Source organism: Stigmatopora nigra, chromosome 15, assembly GCF_051989575.1.
Source record: "Stigmatopora nigra isolate UIUO_SnigA chromosome 15, RoL_Snig_1.1, whole genome shotgun sequence".
In the NCBI taxonomy this organism is placed as follows: domain Eukaryota; kingdom Metazoa; phylum Chordata; class Actinopteri; order Syngnathiformes; family Syngnathidae; genus Stigmatopora; species Stigmatopora nigra.
This window is the reverse complement of record NC_135522.1, coordinates 8,085,678-8,104,954: the sequence shown is the minus strand read 5'-3', so window position 1 is coordinate 8,104,954 and position 19,277 is coordinate 8,085,678. Positions and strand designations below refer to the sequence as shown.

Sequence of the window (19,277 nt, the reverse complement as noted above, 5' to 3'; positions counted from 1 at the left end):
AAAAAAAGACAAGAAAAATATTTTGAAATGAATAAAAACGCGATATTCCTACTGTTGGTAGCATTTTTACATTTCATAAAAGATGACTAACTGTAATTTTTAAAGGAACTTTTATGTTAGATATAACTGAAGTGTATACAGACAGGGTTGTGAGAAGTAAGTTGGTGTTTGCTAACTTGTATTAACTTATATAAACACAAGATACAAGCCCTGAAGTACTTTTTAGACAGTGAAAAGAGAGAAAGCAAGTAATTTTAGTGATCTTTTCATGATTATAGTGAGCCACTTTGAGTCACGTGACTTCAATGTCATCCTTTTGGCAAAGCAAAGTCTCCCACGGTCATCTGGTGAATCTGAGATCGGTGGGTGGGTGCTTTGATCGATGTCAGTGTGCCATTTTTGAAGGAGAAACTGACACAAATGAGTCAGACTCTCACGGTGGAGATTGGACTTTCTCACGGCCGCGGTGGCCAGCTCACCTTTATTGATCAAGGGAAACTGGACAAGTGAGACAAGCGTCTGATGAATCTGCGAGCCAACGTTAGATTTCTCGCAGTCATTTGGTTTCAAACTCATCTCGCAGAGAGATGAATGCGAGCCATTTATTTTCCAGGGAGGTGAAATGACCTTGACGTGCTTCTGGCACAGAGTAGAAGAGCTAAATATAAAATGACCGAGCATCCCAGATTCACAGAGGAGGGAGAGCAACTCTATGATAATAATCACTCAAGTAGATCAGTGTTGAGATTTAAAAGTGCCTGAAATCCAAACTCCACTCATTCAGTTACTGACAATATAGAACAATCGATTGTATACCTAACAGAAATGAATAAATAATCAACCTTAATCTAAATTAAGGGAGGAATTCACCTCTAAAAGGTGCACAAACAAAATAAAGTATCCATGATATTACATGAGATGTCAAAATATCAAGCTCAGCAAAACGAGAGCTTAGTTCAAGAGCATCAAGAGATGAATTTAGTTTCCAGTTTGACTCTTTTATGGCATTTCTTTTACACTCCTTGCAAAAGAAATTACAAAACTAGAGGGGGTCAGAGGAAAAACATGATATGAATCGATATAATACTACAGTGGATGCTGAAATATGTTATTAAAGCAATGCATTATAAAAACAATACTCATTGCTGTTTCCATTTCAACCTGCTGGCCTCTGCAAGGTGCTACAAAAGGCATAACAACCAACACAAATAGACTCCAGAACAAGTTCTGCACCCAAGTCCTAATCAATACTTATTTCTAGCCCCCTTAGTTACTTTTTGTACCACTTACCTATGTTGAATACTACTTATTAATTATGCTGACCATTTAACATATCTATTACTATGTATTTCTTATTATTTATCATTCCTATATATTGATTATCTATGTCTTTCTGTGTTGTTGAGTCAATAGACCAGGGAGTGGTTCACCCTAAATAACCTGATCTCACGTGAACTACTTATTTATTCCTTATGTATTGATTATTTAATTGTCTTTTTTGTTGTTGTTATTTGTGCACTATGGTGGTGAAAGCTTGACATCTCATTATCATTGTACAATGACAAAAAAAGCATTCAATTCAATCCAAATCAATAAAGAAGACACCCACTCACCTCACAGTTTGTTGGCCTGCTCCCGCTGCATTGCATACCAACAACAAAATCTTTACAGGGACCCCCTGGTTGAGGAATTCGGAGGACAGTGCCCCAGATGTAGGTAATCTTTTTCCCTCAGGACCAGTGGCACAAGTCGAAGATGGTAGACTATGATGATATCCTTAAGAAACACACATGGAGACACATTAAAAAAACAACAACACTTCATGCCATAGAAAATCCTTCCGTTTTCCTTGTAGTAAAATGATTGATTTACTGCACTAAGTTGAAATTTAACACCGTGAACCGTGAGTGAGGAAGGTGACTGGTATGAATGAGACGGTATTTTTTTCTATTTGGAGGTGTGATTCATGGAACAGATGGACTCCTGGCAGGTCTGAACTCACAGCAGGAGTCTTAACTGATGCAGGTGGTGATCATCTTCCTTGTGTTAGAAGGGGTGTGACAGAAAAAGAGTTTTATATATCCCTGTGAAATGTGATGCTGCGTTTTTCTCATGCGCTTGACAACCTCGGCGTTCGGCACGTGGGTCAGCGTCTACGAAGTTGACTGTGATAAATCACGAGGCAAGACAAGGAGTAATTGATTGGGCAAAGTTACTGAGTCCTCCCCAAACCACAATGTTTTATTAAGGCCTGTTGTTCTTCAGACACGCCATTCATCAATGCCAGTGTGGCTGTGATGTGTGTGATTTTTTTTGTCAGGCAAGCAGCAAACAACTATGTTAGCACATCCTTCCTCTCCGGAATAATTGGGGTGTGCCAAGCCCATTAATCTGCGTGATGTAAGAAGGGCAAGACCTATTCAAAACTAATCAAAGTCTACCAATATGCTATCGAAGCTTTAATATGAATATGCTGATTGCCAAGTCTTGACCTTGGAAATTATAATATATTATATTCTGATGAGAATGCACAGCTAGAAATTGCGAAGAAAAGATTTCTACGTAAAATGTTTTTCTTTAATGTTTTTTGGTGGGATGCACAATCCACACATTGACCAAATTTGTAATGTTCCAATTTCCCAAACATTCAAAAAGTTCACGTGACGTAGCATCACTTGTATTAGAATTTCTGATTTACATAATCCACATATATTAAAAAAAAATCACAATGCAGTGAAAAGCGATCATTTCATCTGACAAAATTCCCTTTACACACATACAACCCCCATACAAATTCCATAATTTTGGACAAAAACCTCCATAAGTTGGCCAAAATCAACCTTTAGCAATTCTTAAATCCCCTCAACTTGGACCCAAAATCAACCTTAAATGAAAATTCACCCCAAAATCGACAGAATCCTCTCCATAATTGCCACAAAAATGAACAAATTCCCTGCCTTAAACAGCAATAGAAGTCCAATCTGTTTGGACTGAAGTCCAAACAGATTCTGCATCTATCAGCATAAAATTGTCCCAAAATAAACAGGAAGGGACTAAAAAATGAACAGGAAGTGACTTGAGAATGCCCCCAAATCAACAGGAATCGACCCACAAGAGTCATCAGAACAAGCTTCCCCACGGAATTCCTTCAGAAATTGCATTTTCTAGCTCAGTAAAGTTACACGAATCAAACTTGTGATGAAACTCCCTCGAAATCAAGAGACGATGAGATGTCACCTTGGACAGCTCTAGGAATGATGCATGAAGGAAATCTCCTTTTAAAAAGCCCAGTGAAACGTGTTCTCTAAAATGCTGAGGTCACCTCCTGGGTTGTCCCACTGAGAGTTAAACACGGGGCTGCCACCCACCAGAGAGAGAGAGCGTGCGTTCATACTTCATTAAATCAAATATTTTATGGCCTGCTGTCAAATACTGTTTGGTTTCTACGCATCTGTTTCTTGTCTTCTCTTACTTCTATCCTGTTTATTTTTAGACGGTATTTTCGTGGTATTGCAGTGTAACTTTGACACCAACAGCTAAATCATAGTTTGACTTTAAATCTGGGAGGAAAGCAAAAAAAATGAAGTTATCAGGGATTTGCGAGTTGGTCATTGCTTGCTTTGCACTCTACTTTCAGAAGAAGTACACACAGTCAATTTATAATTAGACCTGACTTTCCACTGAAGTATTCCGCTTTCCAAACATAACACAAAGCATGAGACCTAAAGAGACAACATTTTTTGGTACACGACTATAGCAAGGTAAACTGATACCGGAACTAAATAATAAATTAGTTGCAGGAATTATAACAACGTGAAGCTAACTTTTCCCCGCTTATCCAAGTAGAAGAAGATTGGTGAGTTTACTCTGTTCTGTTGAATCCCGAAAGTGTTCTTCTGCTCCAAATTCATCCAAGCATGCCTTGTTGGACCTTGCTTTCATGTTTTTGCACTGAGGCAACATTATGCTGGTAGAGCAGGTACTTTGGCATGTGATTGGCAGCATAAGATTGGCTAAAATGTGTTTACAGGATGAAGATGTAGTTGACATTTAATAGGGAATAAATGGGTCAAGGCAAAACCTTGATTCTTCACTTCATTCACTCATTGGCTGCCATTGACAACAAAAGACTTCCAATCAATTTAAACTGGTTAGGGCATTTACTGCAAAGCCTCTCAGTTCTAATTGATTTGACAATAAACTCATTTGAATTCACAGAAGAAATAACTAAAGAGCCATGTGATTGGATGCCTGACATTCTCAATGCCAACTAAAAAGTTAAGAAGTAAACCACTTAAAATGTATACTAATCTTACGTATTATATTAAACTATGGGGATCTACGCTTTAATGAAAAATAAATAAACATTGAAATACTGGTAGCATTGGCTGTCAGAATTGTCTCTAAGAGTGTAAAATGTATCTAAAAATGTATATAAAAGAAAAACATATTATTAACCAACTATAATAATAAATTACTATTAAAAAGAACTATATTTTAACTGTTAGTTTACAGCAAATGACTTAAAAAATATGTCCATATTTGGAACTGTCACTTTAACTGTAACTTTCAGCTAAAACTAAAACCGACGTGAAGATAAATATTAATAATAGATCAGATATTTTAATACGGACAGATATAAAATTTGTCACGTAAGTGTGTGTTTTTGGAAAGCTAGAAAAGGAACGAGGTGGCTATTTGGAAGGCAATTGAAATAATACACACTCTACAATCTATAAACCAGGAAGTTTTGTTATTGTGTGTTTGCTTTTGTAATGACTAGCAAGAAAAAAATATCCTAAAGTCTAGTTCTAATTTAATGTTGTAGAGCGAACCACACGCCTGTGATTAATTGAAAAATGGAAGTTATAGTTGTTTTCATCACAAAACGAGGAAAAAAAATGTACAAAACTACTAGCTGTGAAACAGTTTGAATGCAGTGAAAATATTGGAGATGTAAATATAATACCAAAAGAGGATTGTGCATAATTCACCAGGCTCAATGTGATGCTATATACTTTTCAATGTGCTCCTCAAGGCCCCCCTGTAGTAAGGTGCACTCCCTACGGGTTTCATTAAAAATCCAAAAGGATAAAACTGACTATTTGCTTAAACTATAATGCAAGTAATGAAACCAGCAAACATCAAAATATGAACTTCAAATACCTCAAGCTTGTTATAATTTTGTGCTGCATTTCTAAACAGGAGCTCACCTGATGTGCGTGCAGAGCCACCTCTGATGTAGAGGGGCGGAGCTTGGAAGGCATAGATTACATCATTTTCTGCTATACTAGTTAGATCGTCTTCATCAAAGAAGGAGCGTTGGAACCCAGTGGAGTAAACCTCAGTCAGGATCACCTATAGAGTAGGAGATAGACTAGGAAATTTATTCAGGGATGTCTTTTAAAAAATGACAATAGCTGGAAAAAGCTGCAGGCTCCTTGTGAGGATAAGCAGTTCGGAAAATATAAAAACATTGGTTAATTTACTGAAAAATGTTAATGATTATTCAAAATAATATTTTTCAGTCAGTTTGCAGTTTGTACACTAACAATATCCACCTGAAACATTAATTTTCCATGACCTTTTATCCTCACAAGGGTTGCAGGGGTGCTGGAGCTTATCCCAGCTAAATACAGGCACTAGGTGGGTGACATCCTGAATTGTTTGCCAACCAGTTGCAGGGTGCAATGACCAAAAAAAAAAACAACCACTGGCGCACACACTCATACCAAGGGATAATTTAGAGTGTTCAACCTAGCATGGATTTTTTTGTAATGTGGGAGTACCCATAGAGGACCCACATAAATATGGGGAGAACATGCAAACTCATTAAACTTTAGACCTAAACCCCTGATCTAAGGAAACTTCAGATGTATTTATTTTCTTTCCTAATATGACACTTAAGTTTTTAACTGTATGCAAATCTAAAACAGAAGTGTCCAAATCGGTCCTCAGAGGCTGCAGATTTTCATTAAGAAGATGAATTTTCACCAATATAGTGCCTTAAACTGCTTTCATTTGATTACAGTCAACCACATTGGTTAAACTGTCCAAACTGGACAGTTAGATCAAAAACCTGCATTCACTACGTCCCTTTTCTGGACTTGTTTGGTAATCCCTAATCTAAAAGAACAGAGACATATCAGGCTTATGTTTACCTGATCTGGGGAAATGTTGCCTTCGTCAGCCACCATCCTCCTCAAGCAGGCGACAGAACCAAACAGAGGCACGGCCAGACCGACCCGCAGATACCTTTGTCCTTTGGTGCTGAATACCAGAGTCACACAAAAGGGCCTGCCAAAAGCGATATATACAGTCAAGAAAAGATATCAGCAACGTAACCTCTTTTTGGAGTTCTCTGAGTTTAAGCAGACTGCTCTTTTCTATGGTACATGGCGGACAAAAGAAGACTTTCATGAATAAATCAATACATTTCAACATTAATAATGGATCATTAAGAGTTAAGTTTTATGACTGCCAAATAATGGAATGTATTGCATTTTTAAAGGCAAGGAGCCCTTGGCTTTGACCTCTATAGCCACCCCTTTTACGAATCTTTTTCAAGATAACAAGGTTGGGCAACAGTTACTCCTCACCTCACTATGTAAGGTTCACAGGGTTAACAGAATTGTTCGTCACTCCTTTTGACATGAAGATTTTAAAACTAGCTTGCAATTTGAAACAGTCTGAGCATTCCTGCTCCATAATGCAAGATAGATTTGCAGCCATACTAGGTAAACAAACTGATCCATTATGCAAAGAAGGCAATACCCCGATGAGACACTTGAGTGTTTGGGTTATTTAGAAACGGGACATATTTGCTTGGAAATGATCTGAGTGTATGAATATATGGCTCAACCAGAGAGAATATACACAGTATATTAATAAGTATAAGAACAAAAGCTTTGAAAGGCTTTCGTATATTGTATGTTTTGTATCATGATATATTTTTAAACGAGTCAGTGGAACTATTTACAATTTAAGCTTAATCTTACTTCAAATTCCTATGAACAATAAATCTTAGTTACTGTTGACTTCAAAATATAATATAACAATGCTTTAATGACATACAATTACACTAGGTGAATTAATAACAAAAATCTAAATGACTGGTTACCAGGATAAGACCAAATGCATCATTAGTAGCCATAGTGCATCCCATTAGTGATCCCAAAGGAGCTTTAGTATGTACAGCCATTTCTGTATTGGACCTCAGTTAAAGTTGAAGGCTTTGTTAGCAAACAGTGCTTTACACAACATGCTTATGTCAGCCTGTTTGTAGCTATGCAAGCATCTTAATGTTGATGTCATTAGCTGACAGAGTTGCTTTTTCAAAAGGACTATTTTGCAGATGCTTTTTATATTAGACCCTTCTGTTTGGATATATTCCATAACATAGTAATCCATCAAGTCAATTGGATCCAGTTATACTGGACTGAAAGTCGAACAAATTGAAAGAAATTGGTGTAACTCTGCTCAAAGTAATCAATAATTAGTATTATATCACTAATATAAAACTCAATACTCACCGGGTTTGGCGAAGAGGAATAGGTAGTGAGATACAAAGGAAAGGGTCAAAGGTGTTGCTCTGTTTCAAACAATGGGGGCATGTCAGTGAAGATCTGTGCAAAACAAAGTATGTATAGATTAGTTTCTCAAACTAAACTTTCAAATCAATCTCTAAATTTCACTGATTAGGTCAGGCAGCAATGAAGTGGCTTAATTACATCACATTCGAAGAACACCCCAGCCCCCAAAAATATAGTTACATGAATATCTGATTGAAAGAATAGGAAAGACAGGCTTTCCATCAGTTTGCATCACTCCCAGCGTTGCATCTAAAGCACATTTAATGCCACAGTGGGATTGGTGCAAGGAAATGTAGAGAACTTAAATGACTTTTCCAGTGTATCGCAACTATAAAGCCATGAGTCGATGATATAAGTGTCTTGGTTGGGTTATACCTAGTACACAATTTCGTTGTACTTCTGACAGATCAGAATAATCTATTTTGGTCGAGTATGTTCAACATAAGGGACACTTGGAATATGTCTCCACATGTTGAAGTTAGAGAGTGGCCTACTAAAGCAAAACAACCCCAAGAAATGATACATTTTTAGAGGACATCAGACTAAAAGTTGCAATGGATATTTACATAAAGGTTTGTTACACAGTACAATTTGAGTTGGGTCTTCCTTATTCATCGGTAGCGGTCTCTCAGAAGTTATTTGAGGCAGTCCGAAACTATAGAGACACGTAAAACTAAAACCAGTTGTTTCCACAACCAATGGAACCAAGAGTTTTCCCTTGACAATAAGTTGTACAAAATGTACATGAACATAACTACTGTAGTTTTCGCACAAAAAAAGGTTGGTTGGAGAATTGAATGCATGTATTGTCACTATACAAGTATAATGAAATTTAAATAATATACTCCGATCATGTGCAAATACACATTGGAACTCAAGAGTGATGATGTAACTTTTTTTACAAAAACTCAAACCAGTAAAGATTCCAAAATGGTGAAATCTGGAAGCCCGTTTGCACCCAAAACAAATCAATAAATAGGCCTCTTTCTTACTAAAGCCGGAGGGTTCATTTGGAGAAATCAAAGTGACGGTTTATAGTCCAAAAATGACAGTAGTTCAAACGTAAGAATCTCATTTTGCATTTAAAAACAAACATAGTTGCAAAGTAGATGAGCTGATGAGTGCTTTGTCCTTCCTCATTGGATGGATGTGAAAAATGTGGGGTGAATAAAGCTCTATTGAAGAACACCCAGCTGACACTGGCTCATACTGGATCATTCCCTTTTGGCAGAGTGGAATGGCTGCCCTACGGATGTCTGATCCTCGCCAGGAAACAGCGAGGGGCCGTTGCGCTCTGTGCATGCAAATCACACTCAGGCCGCACTAAAACATGGATGGGCTCGGCACAGCTCGAAAACACTTAAAAGGAGAAAAGCTTTAAAAAGGGAGAGGTGATGTTCAGTGATGGGCTAATGGAGTGAGCGTGCAAAGGTCGAAGGATGTATCTTTCCTCTTGTAGTTGAACTCCAAGTCTTATACACTTTCCTTTGTCCTTCCTTAGGAAGCATTATATCAAAATGAAAGGTACCCATAAGACTAAAAAAAAATAGTTCTAAATGAATGGTCAAAATCAATAAAATGAATGGAATAATAACAACATTCATCAATGAAGAAGCAAATATCAATTTTCTTAAATTTAGCACTTTTTGAAAATGTTCACAATGCCCAAGCTGTGAAATAGACAGGCCATTAAAACTAAATATGGACAACATAATTCACCGAAGGAAGTCACAATATGCCTGTAATAAAACAGATCATCTACTAGGCCCATAAACTCTAAGCACCAATTGAGCCAAACTGCCTCTTCGGGTCACGTGGGGCAACATTTGCTATCTGGCCGAAAAGTCCCATTTACAATTGGAAGTGCCTAGAAGCATATTAATCAAAGTAAAAAAATAAAATAAAATAAAAAAGCAGTAGCCACAGATTTCCCTCCCTTGTCTTTAAAATGATCAAATCAGAATATAGTTCAGTTTGTACAAAAATTCTCTTTGTCTTTGACAATTATAATCATCAAACATGTTGATCTTTCCATCCTCCTGCTGTGAATTTCAATAGGTTTGTCCTGAGGAGACATCCACTCTATTTGAACTGGAAAGGCTGACAGCATTAAAACATTTGTTCATTTGCTGCCACCCCTTCCAGATTGTCAATCTATCTTCATCAATTGCAGTGAAGTTTGTGTAACTGCAGTGACAAATAGCTCCATCAATTCTCAATATTGCATTGCGTCAGACACCCCCCAGTAAAGCTTTCCTGTGGAAGATCTCAGGCCTGAGGACTTGAGAGGAAATGAGAGAGACAGGAGTCAAGAAATACCCACCTAAACCCAGTTTTTTTTAGAGTATTTGTCTTGTAGGCATGTCCACCTGCATTCAACCTGTGGTAAACCTCTGACTTTTTCGTTGAATAAACCTTCCATGATGAAAGTGAATCAACCTATGCATTATCTTGCAAGCTGTAATATTATTCATGTCCAAAGCAAGTAGTTCAAGTACTTTCGAAAAGGAATTACAATGCGCATACTACCAGCAGTATTTTTCGTCAATCCCTGCGAGCTGACAACGTTGCGAGGAACTGGCAGCTTTGTAAACAAGATTAGAGCAAGTTCAGTCTGAGGTGGCACTTTTTAAAAAGGTGAAACCTCTGTTATCTTCCATGACACCCTTCGCTTGCTTCAGTATCAGTTTGGTGTATATGAAAAAGGGATACATTGTAAGTAGTGCAATTTGCATATTTAAGGTGACTCAAAGGTTACTATCGTCATATTAAATGATCAAAGATATGTAAACTCAAAGTTATTCATAATTGGACATATACATGAGAGGAATAGGAAGATTATAATTGAATTGTATGCTCTTATTGTCATTATACAATTATAATGAGATTTGAACAGTTTCGTGATGGTTATTTTAAAATCAAGATGTCTTAATAGGTTAAAAAGTAAATAGAATTATATGCACAAATAAAGTAACCTTCATTCAGTGCCATACACAGACAAATTGAGAAAATACTGGCACAATCTTGTGTATAATAATAATAATATTCAATAGTCCCATTTGTGTATGATAAGACAGACAGAAATGTACTAGTTGTATTCGTAAAAAAAAAACAGCTTACTTGTACTGTGCCTGAAAATGTTCCTGGACGAAGCTATGTTGCGTGAGTTGTTGGGAATGGGATAGTTCAGGATGGAGCACATTTTCCTCTTCATCAGGACCCTGCAGGAAAAAAAATAAAAAGATAAAATAAATTCAATATTCTTAAAAAAAAAACACACACAATATGGCTCCAAAATTGCCAGATGTTATCCACCAATGAAATGGAAAAAAAGACAGACAATTTGCGAAAGCACTGAGATAGACACGCAACCCCCTGGGATGCCAGTCTCTTCTTTTTTTTACCTACTATCCTACAAGAGGAAAAGACAGATGGCCTTAGATATAGAAGAAAGTACATTTATAACTAAAAAAAATGTCTGCAGTAATGACAGGAAACTAAGACCTGCCGTCTGCACACCAAAAATGGCAGAAGGGTGGAATCAACAAATCATAGTTTGAGTCAATCTTGCATTGCAGCTTCTATTTTTTTTGCTGCAAAAGCATTATAAAACTTTATTTTTAGTAGCTCTTATATCTGCAACAATGTCATTCAACTAAAATTCATTTTTCAAATTTCAACATATACTAAAATGGGTAACCACCATCCATCCGTCAATCATGAAAATGTAATTGTGAATTTTCATGTGTTATCTTTTTCATTTGGGCTTTGACATTTTATTTTCTGCCTTTGTACAAACATGTTTGTTGTTTTTTCAGTTAAGTTCAAATAAAAGATATTTTCCCCCCATTTACCTTCTTCCTTGCTTTCATCTATATCTACGTCCAACAACAAAACACCAATAAGATTTCACAAACTGAAATATGGAAGATATGTCAACAGCAATCACTTTTGTCTTCTACCTACGAGTGTCATGTGATTATTATAAGTTGAATTGTGTTAGAATGAGGTTCAAGTTGAGATCATCGCATTATCTAATGACCTTAGACTGTACTCCATTATCATTGAGTCCCATTGTAAAATCATATTTGTTTTGCTTCTGGAGAGCTACTAAATGTGCGATGTGACACGTGAAGTCATTTGCAAATGTCAATGCTATCAAAGACAATGAAGACAATAAATTTCTAGTATGGCGATATTGGTTTGGTTCTAATTTACATGCTGAAAAAAATTAATCCATACATGGAAGTAATCAAAAAAAGAGTGCCAGTAATTCTATGCTTTTATGCCTAGACCAAATTTAGACCAAGTTTACTTTTAACTGCCATTTTTGACATTTCAGGTCCCATTCAGATTTATGCAGACAACACAACCTTCACTAACAAATGATGCAAAAAGTTACTCAAATGACAAATCAACCTTGACTTTCCCAATTTGATAATGTTTTAAATGCTAAATCTATTCTTCCAAGTGTATTCAAGCTAAGCAAACACCAACCAAGCACAAGACTGAAACGTGACCTTCTTACCGCAATGTGCTTCGTCAAGCATGCGCAATGGCACACACTTACTTTGTTCTTATTCTTTCCGATTTACGTGGATTTTCCTTCTTTAGGTTGAATTCTGATGCAAAATGTCAGAAAGGAACATGAAAGAAAAGTTCAATGCACCTGTTCTTTTATTGATTTAGATGATGTAATTTTAGGTTCACAGTGAGAAGTGAGATTTTATTTTAAATCAGTTTCATTTTTGGTTTCTATACACAATATGTACTCTGTGTACTTCTTCTGGCATTTCCGATAACTATGTAGCAATAAGAAGGGAACATTCAGGCCAATGAATACAGACATATACTGTGTAGTTCCACTCATCACTTCTGAGGAACTGATAACAGACGCAAATAGAATGAGGTGTCACTTATGTGTTAACAGCATCAATTGAGTGTGACAGTAAAACTGGTTACAACTGTACTAACGTAATTCTGATATGGCCTCACTAATCTAAATGATGATAAAAAAAAATCCCCAGGGAATGAGATCCTGTGAGTCAGAGGCCTTTTTTTTCCTGATCAAAGCTTCGTTACTATTTAGTCAGGATTTCTAGGGGTATGTGAAAAAATTATTCCCACCATTGTAAAATAGTATTTAAATCAAATTTAGTCCAATCTTTTGCATTTGATTTTAAGACACTTGGTCTTTCTACTGTAATGTAGTTGAATGTTGTCAGAATTAGTGGTATATGTGGGAAACTACATATATTTTAGGTTGTACTTAGTGTAAAAAATGTAAGAAATGTTGTCTAAAGACCAGTATGCACATGAAAAGCTCAATGAACGCATTACTTCTCAGACTGATAGAAGCAGTGGCACGTTTCTTTACACTAGATATAGTTTTTCATCAGATTGGATAGTTTTTTGTCTTGCCAGCATCCCTTATCTTGGCATTTGAACCTTCCTGTATCCTATGTTAATTTGCTTGCTTGCCCTCACCTTTCCCCTCCTCTGCCTCTGTCTTTCTTTGTCCCTTCTTGGTCCCTCAATAATAAAAGATAATAAATGGCGGTCATCGCCTGACTACAGTAGGTTTGAGACTCCATCAGAAAAACTCCATTAATATCCTGTGTATTTTATTGCTGGCTGTTCGATGTATTTTCCAAATAACCCAGACAGAAACCAAACCATTATGATTCTATCTAGTTTGTTTTTTAGGGGTTTGAAGCCTTCCTGCATTCTATGTTAATTAGTTTCCTTGCCCCCACCTTTGTCCACCTCTGCCATTTGCTAGTGGTCCTCTGGTCCTTCAATAAAAGCTGGCCATAAGCAAATGGTCAGCAGAGGTCTCGGATAGTAGACTGAGATAGTAGGCACGAGGGATTAAGGCTCCTTGTGTCCTGTAACTGATGTGATTTTCTGTTTAAGATTCTCCCCATTAAACACAATTATATACACCTTTTCCTCTACTTTTTGCTAGATACTAGGTTTATTTACAAGATAAACTTAACATCTATATAAAAAGAAATGTGTAGTCACTAATATTCACAATATGTTGAGCCAAAGAATTGTCACCTCTGCTTAATCTCTAATCCTCAGTGCCAGAAGAGGCCTTGTGCCAGTGCCTTGAGGTGGATGGAGAAAATAAAATCCGTCACTATGGCACCTAGCGTGCTGTAATTGATTTCTGGGATTTAGATAAATGACAAAGATTCAGTGCAACTGAGGGGTAAGTTAAAGTCACGTTGCTGGCTCAGCTCAGTCATCGGGAGGCTACAGCTAAAGCCGTTGGAGTATTGTGTTGTGCAGCCTGTTATTAAAAACAACACAGCTGACATAGAAGGAATACTTTATATAAATGTATACAAGTAAAATAAATGTTGATTTTTGTTGGGTATTATTGGCCCCTGTAAATTTTAAATAAAAGTTGCCTTGTAAACTTGAAATTCGAGTTGTGACATCAGGCTTGTGTATACTTATGTGTATGTTTAAATAGTAAGTAAAAATGAAGAAATCTCTAAATTGTATTGACTTCATCTGTATTTTCACACAATGCACATTAATTAATGCACACGTATTCCAATGTATATTTCTTTTAGAAAGAAAGAACATGAAACTGAATTGCTAAAACAATAGAGAGCTGTTTTTTTTGTTAAAAGTGTCGGGAGCAACACAATGATGGATAAAAGAGTGGGATTGAATAAAAGAGGGGATCAATGTTCTTAAAAGACTATTTGTTAGTCTTGAAACACTGTCGCATTTAATCATTATCCATTTAAAACAGAAGGATTCTGAATGACGAAAATCTTTACCACTGCTGTTAAATGTAAGATAGGTGGACATTCGTCTTTCAGCACGAGATCCTAAAACGCCACAAATTAATGATGCATTCTGTCCCACCATGGATGATCTGGTCAATAATTCACTTCAAGGCTGTTGCTTGGAGTGATTCAACTCTGAGAATAGATCCACTTGTTACAAACGCAGAAAGGTTACCCCCCATCTTAACTGAGTACCTTATCGTATCCTGATGGGCTTTCATGGTAGGAGCTGTGATTTTAAAGGGGGTGCACAATGCCCCCAGTAATAGTACAGATGTGAATAATTCAAACTAACTGTGGCGTGGTAGGGAATGCACTATCCTGAAGTAATTGAGAATGCGAGCCAAGGACCACGGAAACCTTCAAGTGGTCATCACGGAAATATGAAGGCTAGGTGTTAGGACTAAAATATCACAGACGTACTCTAGGTGTATGCCAAAATCATGTCTGCAAGATAAATGAATGATGAGGTAAGTAATAGTGCTACTATAAAAGACAGTATTGTTAAATAAAGGTCAGTGGAAGGGCTATGGCTTCGTTAATACTGCAAGATGAAGTGACCCCATTCAGATTTTTTTGAGGCCTTTATCTGACTTTTGTGATGGTTTGAATGGCCCTATTTTGGATATATTTACAAATCAGACCCAGTTTGGTTTTTATGAAGATTTAAATGTGAAATTAGCCACATTTTTGGTGATGAATTGTTCAGTCACCAAAAGCAGTGAAGAGACAGCCATTTGTTAACAGCTAATAAGTACTTGAAGGGATTAAATAACCCAAAGCCGGGTTGAAGGATTCCACCATTCAAAGCTGGCTAGAGCTCGTATTTCAGAATGGAGGCTGGCTTGACCCCCAGTCGTAAAAATAAAGAACTTTGAAGCTAGATTTAATGAGGCCTAAGACTCTAATCTGCAAAGTGGATAGGCCCATTTAACGTGGCAGTTTTAGAATGAGCTGAATATTGTGAACAACATAAATCCAGTATGTGTAGGATGCTGGTGACGTCATTTGTTTTCAATGTTCTGTACAAGCGTGTCAATATAGGCTGAGCAAGAGGTGAACTAGGAGCTAATACATACCATTTGAACAAACTTAATGGGAAAATGGCAATCTGAAAGGTTATGGTTATGCAAAAATAGAATATTTAAAACATAGATTGGGTCATAAAGATGTGGCCTACCTGGACAGTTTGGACTCCAGCCACGTTCTGCTAAATGTTGCCGAAAGTGGCCTAGATCTGAATTGGAAAATACATGATTTCAGGCGACTTGGCCCATTTAAACCCCTAAGAAAGTATCTAACAAAAGCCAACAAAAAAAAATCGGAAGTGGGTCACTTCAACGTGCAGAGTTAACATAGCCTAATTTAACAGTAGGACCTCATCAAGTGTACATGTCTCTATTGTACTATTATAACTTTAAAAAAGTCCCTTGGAGCTATTTGTTCATTCTTCTAAATAGGTGATTTTCTAAGGATACATTACAACAGTTCATTTTGGAACAAAATCCTATACATTGTACCAACTACTCTTTAGTATTCAATGTCCTGTTCACAAAAAAGCAGGATATTAATTCATGATCATTTAAAAATGAATAATTTACTTACCCACTTGAGCTAATCAGAATTGTTAGAAGCATTAGAGAATGATACTTCATCATTGTTAAGGAACTCTGAAGGATTGCAAGGATGCTGTAATTTGCAAGCCCAATTACAAAATTAGAATGCAACAGAGGAAAATGAAACTGTCACACTCAGTGCATAGAAAATATGATTTAAAAAAACTGGAACCAAAACCAAACTAACAACCAAATATGGAATTTAAGAAGTCCATTCTGAATTAAAACAAAGGCGCTTGGGGTCATATGAAGACTTATACGATACCTTTTTTTCACATTTTACGGGAAAAAAACGATTTCTATGTTGTGAGGGCTGGAAGAAGGACCTAGTCACTCCTTGGAGCTGTTATCTGTCTGGGTGACGATAACTCAACAAAAAAACTAAGTACCATACTAAATCTGCTGGACAAACGTCTTCAGGCTTTCCAATCTCTATTTTCAAAGACACCTGCACTCACATTTCTTGGTGCTTGACGACTATCTTGACTCAATTACTCACTTTCACTGCATCGGTACTCCAGCACACATTATTATTGTCCTCGCATACACACAAAAATATCGATTCAATTGAACTCATCTTAATCTAAACCAATGTATTCTTGAATATCCCTTTACTCTAAAGACAAGACAAGACAAGATAGGCTCCATATTCTGTTCCGGACAAAAGAAAGCAGAGACAAGACCAATAAAATCCACTAGGAAATCATTTCCGGGTTGGTGGAAGATTGCTAACCCAAGAACTTAATGTAGTAGTCAAAAATGTCATCTATCTTGATGGCCTTAGTAAAGATGGAAGGTTCTTTGGATAATGCTATTTGCGTGGTGAAGTCAAGTGATTCTTAAAGTGCATTACTGCACACGGTAAGAAATACTAGGCCTAAAAACAACATGGATTCTCAGTGGGCACAAAGCCACTATGACGAAATTACAACTCCCTGCTGGTTGTTAATCTGAATACAAGCCTGAATAAAACCATGTATTAAATATCTCTCAAAATGATCATGTTAGTTTCAAAGCAGAACCTTTGCAATAAGTCACTTTTAAATGGCCTTTGAAGAGTGTTACGGCTGGTCTCCTTTCAACAAGTACTAAAGATCTTATGATGATTTCATTCACCATGCAAGGACACTTGAAAACATTTCCAATGTGTCTTAAAACACACTTGAGAAAGTCAAACACATACCTTTCACGACAAAACTCTCCACACATGAAAGCTGCTTAGTAATTAGTATAGAGAAATGCAATGCTGGTGTGGTATTAGGTAAATGAGCTAAACTTAAGAATGGCTTACTTGCACACATTTTCTGTAGCTTGTTTCCAAAAGCACGTGCTTCATGTTTTCTGTGTCTGAACTTGAAATAATTTACCTAATCAATTCCACACATACAGATTCTATTTGTAGTAATGAACTAGATAGATATAATGAAACATATCTATAGGTTGGGGCTGAAATATCTGGATTGGTTCAGTGATTTAGTAAACAGCAAACAGATGCCACATGAATCTCCCTCTTAACAGCATCCTTCCTTCCTTCCTTGTTTCTATGGAAATATCCAAGCTCTCAAAGAGAAGAGGATATAAAAGTACACAGTGAAGGAGCACACTTGAGCAACATTTAATTGAAAACAGAGCACCAGAGGCATAGTTTACTAGTGAATGTGACACGATACCTTTAGATTAGAAGATTCTTCCTACCACCAGGAGAGAAGCGGAAAGATTCATTCTAATGAAGGGAGGTCCGTATTCTAAACAGACGAACTGAGAAGTGCTGGCAAATCCACAGCACACAATAAAGGCAGATGGCAGCCTCTGGTACCTGACAGTTGTCACAGTTGTTACAATAAATTAATTGATTTTATATATAATTATAATCTTGATGAAAGACCTAATGATGAATAATTCTTTCTACATTAATCTTGTTCATAATCGTTTTCAGTAATAGGCTGGTCATTATTTTCCAATATGACCGATTTTTCACATTAAATTTAGGCTTAATGTGATAGACATACCTCCCTGGTTTAATTTGATTTCTGGCCAAACACATTAAATTTAAGGGTAATTGTTCGGAGGTTTGACAATATCACAATTAGATATAAATAAAAGTGATAGTGGAAAAAAGGCCTCATAACTCTTATGAAGAAATATTGAATATTAGAAAGATGGCCACCCAAAACTTCTTTTAGTTTCATTATGTTCATATTTATAAATTGTGTGTTTAGTTGCATTTTAAAAGATACTGTATGTTTTGTAGATATTTTTTTAAATGAAGATGTTATTTTTTAATACACATTATTGATGGAGTTTACTCTATTATTGACATAATTATTGAACATTGGTTCATATTTCAGTCCATCTACTACCAACAACATATGCAATAAAATAACAACCATTAAAAGTGTTATCTCAAATAGATTTTAAAGAGTTCATTGAGCATCCTAGTACGCATTTCTTAATTTGTTTGCAGCCTGCACATTTGAATTGATATCATTTTCTTTTAATGAAGCATATTTCGACAACCTTTCCTAATGAAAATAACATTTTCCTGACAAAAGAATCATTTACAATCCTTGCGTTGCACGAGAGCACCAAACCATCAGTTATGTCTCTGCTAAAGTAAACAACCTTGAACAGGATTGAATATTCTTGTCTTAGTTTTAGTCTATTCTGCATACAAAAAAGTGTTCCTTGACATATGCTGCTGTGCCTCTCAGAATCATAGTCAATGGCCATTAATCTGGGTCAGAGGTGTACTCAGTGGTCATATTCACACCATTCCCTCCAAGCTGCTTTTCCAGCTGGGTGGCTACAAGCCACAGGAAGCCATTTCAGGTTGGCAGAGCCAGCAGAGAGCCAGAAGCAGGAGGGAACATGTGTGTGCACACCGACAACACACAAATCTCACAATCATTCGCATGCAGCCCTGATTTAAGTGGTGAGTGGCACTGACCACACAGCAGACACCAGCTGTGAGCATACACAGGTAGACTACGTAAAAGGAAACAACGATTGTTTGCAGTTTTTCAATGTGCGGGTAAAAGAAAAATACATTTCTAACATCGGTTGAGAGTACATTCTTCTTCTAGGCTAGAAAGCATACTGTGGAATACAAATTGGGCTTCACGGCTGCTGAGCATCAATATTATTTGGGCACTGTGGCGACCAATCGATTGACAACTAATAGATGATTATATGTTATGATGAATGGAATTTTTTTTTTGGAAACTGATTTATCCTTTTAAGACCTTGTTAATGTTAAAATG

At 36.7% G+C, this 19,277-nt stretch overlaps 1 protein-coding gene across 1 annotated transcript in view; it reads right to left on the bottom strand.

The window, feature by feature from the left end:
- The window catches only part of usp43b (ubiquitin specific peptidase 43b), a 39,324-nt gene that overhangs the window by 10,881 nt on the left and 9,166 nt on the right, over positions 1-19,277 (bottom strand). The window contains exons 3-7 of the mRNA XM_077733902.1: positions 10,713-10,813; positions 7,533-7,625; positions 6,162-6,297; positions 5,214-5,358; positions 1,614-1,776 (exon numbers count right to left, since the gene is read on the bottom strand). Of these exons, the coding sequence (XP_077590028.1) occupies positions 1,614-1,776; positions 5,214-5,358; positions 6,162-6,297; positions 7,533-7,625; positions 10,713-10,813 (638 nt within the window). The remainder of the gene's footprint in view (positions 1-1,613; positions 1,777-5,213; positions 5,359-6,161; positions 6,298-7,532; positions 7,626-10,712; positions 10,814-19,277) is intronic.